This window comes from Sardina pilchardus, chromosome 24 (assembly GCF_963854185.1).
Source record: "Sardina pilchardus chromosome 24, fSarPil1.1, whole genome shotgun sequence".
In the NCBI taxonomy this organism is placed as follows: domain Eukaryota; kingdom Metazoa; phylum Chordata; class Actinopteri; order Clupeiformes; family Clupeidae; genus Sardina; species Sardina pilchardus.
The window spans coordinates 18,695,781-18,701,809 of NC_085017.1; the positions used below are offsets into that span (position 1 = coordinate 18,695,781).

Here is a 6,029-nt window from a genome sequence, read left to right on the forward strand (position 1 = left end):
GAGGCCTCAGAGTTCATACATTCCCCTTGATAAGACAAAGTTGTAAGTAAAATGTAAGTCTTGTCTAATGAATTTCCTCTGCGATGTTCCTGAGATGGCATCAGAGTATCCACACGGCCCTTTCAGTGCCCAGCATGTTCTCAGCCAACCTCTCTTGTGTTCCAGCCCGTCCTTGCCCGCTCTTGACTGGCAGCTGCCATCCAGCTCAGGCCCCTACAGCCTTCAGATTGACGTGCAGCCCAAGTCTCACCACCGTGCCCACTACGAGACCGAGGGCAGCAGAGGGGCAGTGAAGGCACTCGCAGGAGGCCATCCGGTTGTGCAGGTAACCCTACTGGGATGTTTGATTTCATTACCATGCAACAAGCCAAGTCTGCCTCCAGTTAGCTAAAGCTAATTTAGCAACTTGGAAAAATTATTGGTCTAATCTAACACCAGTAGCAAACCAAAGTGCAAACCAAAGTGCAAACATGGGTGGGTCAGTGCAATGCTCCCAGACGCTCAATTTTTTGCCCCCAACAGCACCTTCCAGGCAGCACAGCCTAAAAGGCACTACCTTTACCCTATTCCTAACCCTAACCCCCTCAACCCTCATCCTACCCCTAAACTGAGGGAAGTAGTGCCTTGAAAGCAGCGCTGCCTGGAAGGCACCATTGAGGGCAAATAATGCCAAAGACCGCTCCCAGACACCACAGGATAGCTTTAGTTCATGTGCTCGTGGATCTTTAGTGTCTATATATTGCAAATATGCATTTCCTCAGTTGAAAACTGATTGTTGTAGCCTAAAGTAATTTTGATGAGAGATTCTCCATCTCCTCCTTGACAGTTCTGCCAATGGTTTGCATGATTTTTATATACTTTAAGCCATAAACCATATCACAAAGAGCATTTAATCCCGTTGAGCAACATGTAGTGCATATGAAATGCTTACTGTACATACAGTACTTTACATGGTGACATAGTCATAGAGACCATAGTGAAGATGACCTCAGCTGCTATTCTGCGTGTCGACTCTTTGAATGTGACTCCTTAGAGTGACTAAATGTGGTAATGCGTTTCAATACACCCGCCACTCCCACATCTTAACATACAGTACAGTACTCCCTGGAGAACCGCGTCTGTCTCCCTGGAGAACGGCGTGCTCTTTGTTGTTTTTTGTTGTCCCTGGTGCCTCTTACGCACTTTGTGTTTTGGTCATGACTTGTGGTGGTTTTTAGTCTCCCTCATCGTGATACCACGGTGGTTCTTCCCAAAAGTGTTATTGTGTGCAATCCACGCAGTCTGTTATTTGCGCATGCAGGCGGCTCTTCGATTTCTTTTTCGCCAGGTTCGTCAGTGTTTTTGTCAATCAGCAGTGACAAAAGAAGGGCAAGTAGAGTCACGAAACAGCACTTGCAGGAAGCTGGTGATCCCTTGACAATGTGCACCATCTCCTCCTCATCCTACACACACATCCTCCACTTCCACGTCTGATTGAAATTCTTATTGTCCATATTCTCCCAAGAGAATCAAATCAGAAAAAGCAGCTCACCTCTGGATTTAAAGCTAGAGCGTACCTCATAACTGACGTAGGAAGGATTGAAATTGAAGGAATTCATATGTGACAATTCATGCAAAGGAATTAAGCTAATTGGGTATCTATTCTAACAAAAGTGTCTGGCAAATACCATAACCGTAGCTACAGTAACTACCTATCAGACAGACTCTCCTTTTGAGAGTCCTTTCAGACACTCCTTGTGTTTCTAATTTGCACCTAATTTTCCCCTAATTTCGCCCCTTAAGACCAGGACATTCCTGCCTGCCAGGTGTGTGAGTGCATCTCATAGAGGAGAGGTAGCGTGTTAGAAGTGTTAGTCTCAAACTTCACTTCACTTACTAAACTTCACTTACAGAAGTTTCATTCTTTTCTGACTATTCAACTACTGTACGTGGATTTATGCTTGTGAAATCAGAGAGATTCAGAGAGATGAATTGAAAATACAAGTGATTCACTCCTCATTTTTTCACCGTCACATCTTTTTTTTTTTTTGTCACTGAAAGTTTGCTTGACCTCGCGCCCCTCCTTAACGTTGGCCGCCAGTGTCCAGCAGCATCACAGGTATGTCTTCAAAACCACCCTGCCTTGCTGACGCCTCACTCGGTCCACTCTGCCAGACGCCAGTGACTCAGTGGTTTCCGTTTTGAGACGGACTGACTCATGGAAGTTTACCGTTTCAATTTGGGAGCCAAACAGGAGCTCGTCTGTGAGTTGCGGAGGGCATAAGTCACCCCGGCCAAAAGTGGATTTAAGACAACAAGTCAGTGTCATTTGATGGCAGTGAGGCACCAACCACACATGGTGGGGGGTAGGCCTCACGAAAGCTCTGACAAAATGAAAGTCACTCCCTGAGTGGTTTCGAAAAAAATGCTACTGTCATACAAATTTGTGGTGAAGGAACTGAGAGTAAAGATGCTGACTTGCCCACTCTTTTTAAAACAAACAAAAAAACAATGGCACATTCAGCCTCTCCGAGTGCCTCTGATGCATCTTCGCAGTCAAGCGTGGATATGTGTACAAGTGACTTAATGAGGTGCTTATGATCCTAAACACTGGGATCGGCACATGTGCGCGGCTCCCAGCTTTTACTCTCTTTTTTTTATACCCCTCTGGAGCTCTGGAGGCTCCCCAACACCGCCGCAGCTTCCGGCCAGCCGAGCGCACAGGCGAGCTTTTGTTCCGGAAAATTCCCAGTGCTCCTCTGACATCATCTGCCGGGGGCCCGCTGGACGGAGGCAGGCGCTCGCCTCGGCCCCGACCGCACACGTTTCTGGCAGGCGAAGGAGCCGCGCTCCCTTTAGCCAGGCCCCAAACGGCACCAGCCTCTCCTCCTGTTAACCGCCAGATTACAGAGCACTCTCCTCCGCAGGCTAATCCCTCAGAGGCTCCCCTTCTCCGTTCAGACCCCAGCACCACCACCACGCCCTTTCCCCCCTCAGAGTGGTCACGCATTTGTCCTGGAACAACTGCAATCTCCAATACTATACAGTCCAGTTCTATACGAGGCGAGCAGCAGTCCCCCTCAAGTTTGTTGGTTTCCGCCCATAATTGAATATAATTATTAATTCAAGTGGCGTTTTGTGAAAGGCACGACTTGCTGTCAGGCAAGCGACTGCTCGAGACATGAAGAGGATGGAGTCATCTTGCGCGCAGAATGCCTTAGCTGAATGCCCGTCTGCGCCACAGCTATGCGCCGTGCCCGGTGTGTGTCTGTGCTTTTTTCTTTGACTGGGAAAATAAATCCTGCTCAGAGAAAAAGGCTGAACGCAAGACATGGTAACTTTTCTTTTGCGACTGGAAAATATGATGTAATGGCGCAGTGAGTGGAGACACTTTTGGGTTTTTCTTTCTGGGGTTCCTGAAGAATTTTTTGTTTGACGTTCTTTGTGCAGCTTAAGAAGAATGATCTGAGAAAAGTCTATGTTTTCTCAATCTTAGTGCCATTATGTAAACATAATTCTGCAAAAGAATTCCCCCAGAGTGTGTGCCAGTCAATGAATGGAAGTTTTTCCATTCCAGTGGATGTGTTTTTTTTTTTGAGCCCGCAGAAGAACTACCAAAATGAATACCCTTTTAGTAGATTATGTAAACACATGTGCATTATCAACACATTTATTAAATAAAATAAATCTTCATTTCCTTTTTTAGATGATTTAGATAATACGAGCGCCCACCCCACAGACATGGCGGTTTCTCACAGTGCCCATCCAAAGGAGAAATTCTCTGCCAGCGTAGCAGCAGCTCCGTGGTAGGGGGGTGGTGTCGATGGGTAGTCTGGCTGAAGGGCATCGAGTGCAGTGGAGTCTTGACATTCCTCTGCTGGGTGATAGTGGGATAGAGAGGGGAGGGGAGCGCGAGCGCGAGCAACACTCTCTCCCCTCTCTGTTGGATAATATAGGAGCCGTTATGGCAGCCAGCCACACGTTGTTCCCATGTAAATATAGACCCATGTTGTCTTCTATGTACACAATGCCTCTTGTTGTCAGTATGTAACAGAGATACAGGCCTCGAGTTGTTTTGGAAAATCCATAGAATATTTTAAAGTAACACTAAAGCCCTTTTCCCTCTGTCGCACACACACCGTTTGTTTATCCAGCAAATAACGATGTCCACAGACAAGGTAGAGTATGCTGATTGTATGACGTATTGCAACATCGAAGCAAGTCAAATTTCAAGTTTCAAACAAGTTTCTTATGTCTCATTTCATCGAACTACAGATACGCTACCCGATCTGGTAAAGTTAGCTTACATAGTACGGTTATACCCGATAGAGGGCCGCGAAGTGAAAGCACCCTGTTTCGAGTTGATGAACCGCTGAAACGATTTTGGAAACATTATTTTAAGGTACAAAAAACTCTTTAGTGTTGCTTTAAGCCTCCAGAGAAAAAAAAAGACTAATTTGAAGGTCAACTTGGTTGTGTTCACTTTGGTTTAGGGCATTTTTCATGGATAATGACCACCACTGGTCATCGTGTTGTGTGGCTTTGAACATGTTGGATGTCATATGTCGGTCCTCAGCTGCACGGCTACATGGAGAGCGAGCCGCTGACCCTCCAGCTGTTCATCGGGACGGCAGACGACCGGATGCTGCGGCCCCATGCTTTCTATCAGGTCCACCGCATCACGGGCAAGACTGTGTCAACACCCAGCCACGAGGTGCTGCAGAACAGCACCAAGCTGCTGGAGATACCTCTGCTTCCAGAGAGCAACATGAAGGCTATGTGAGTGTGTGTGTGTGTGTGTGTGTGTGTGTGTCTGTCTGTCTGTCTCTCCGCCTACATACATGTGGACACCGTACATCATACATAAACAATATGCACAACACCTTCACATATATACATTGAAAACTAAAACAATATGTTTTCATCATGTAAAATCTCCTTGTAAGTTGTAATGCAGACATGTGTACTCATAATAAATGAAACAATAGTTGTTTCGAAAAATATACTTCTCGCCTTTTACCAAACCAATAGCGGAGACATACCATAACATGATACCACTTAATTGAGAATGTAGGGGGTTAAAATAAGGAGCAAGAATCAGTTTCACCATTTTACTACTTGTTACTCTTCTGCCAGCTCTCAGATCATGGGCTCTGTTCATACGAACAATTTTAAAGAACATAGCAGTGGGTACATATGACCAGTCAGAGTTGACCGCTATTGGGGTCTCTTCTGAAGAGTAGTGAGGGTGGGGTGCATGGGTAGAGTCACTTCATACGACTGTGCTGTCTGACGACCGTTGGTCCGTGTGGTTTTGTCAGTTGTTGTAGCCGGGTGGGTTGACTGTGTGCACAGGAGCTCCAGAGCTCTGGTTACAGGGGGGCCCACGGATCCCCCAGAGTTTGTGGGGAGGCCACGAGTTCTGGCCTCCACTCCAGGCAGTAGCAGCCTGCTACGCTCAGCAATTTTCCCTCTCCACTCGCTCTGCATTTTTAATGGATGTAACACTTCACTAAATGTTATATAACCATCGAACTTCTGTATTTGGTTTCCCCCTTCTTTTGGGAGAACATTCCAGCCTGTGTGAAGACGGCTGGAAGTATACTTGCATTAGTAATATATCCCAAAAGGTCCCTATATTAAACATGTATCCATTTTGCTCGAGTTTGGGGGGGATTCTGTTTCACCATTTTTGTCGGGCGAGACGTTTTGCGTAGATTTCAGCAGCGCAATTTCGCTCAGCTCTTGACAGCCTGTAATTTATTCAAAGGGGGCTTAAGTTTTCATTTTTCAGAGCAGTTTCACTGTTTCTGAGGTTGGTCCAACACAAGCAATGGAGGTTTGTGGGGTTGGTGGGTTTTCTGGTGCATTCCAAGTGCTATAGATCGTCAGGTTTTGCCCGTGTTCAGAATGAGGGACCCACGCTGTTCTCAGGCTCGCTTCAAAAAAGGTTTCACTTCAAAAAGGAAAGACAGAGTTGAAGTTACCAGTGTTAAACCCTGTTTGTAATGTAAAAGGAAACCTCCCTAAGATTGAAAAATGTGTTATAC

General features: G+C 46.1%; 1 protein-coding gene across 1 annotated transcript in view; it reads left to right on the top strand.

The window, feature by feature from the left end:
* The window catches only part of nfatc1 (nuclear factor of activated T cells 1), a 33,418-nt gene that overhangs the window by 2,916 nt on the left and 24,473 nt on the right, over nt 1–6,029 (top strand). Inside the window, exons 3-4 of the mRNA XM_062529292.1 lie at nt 166–325; nt 4,556–4,758. Of these exons, the coding sequence (XP_062385276.1) occupies nt 166–325; nt 4,556–4,758 (363 nt within the window). The remainder of the gene's footprint in view (nt 1–165; nt 326–4,555; nt 4,759–6,029) is intronic.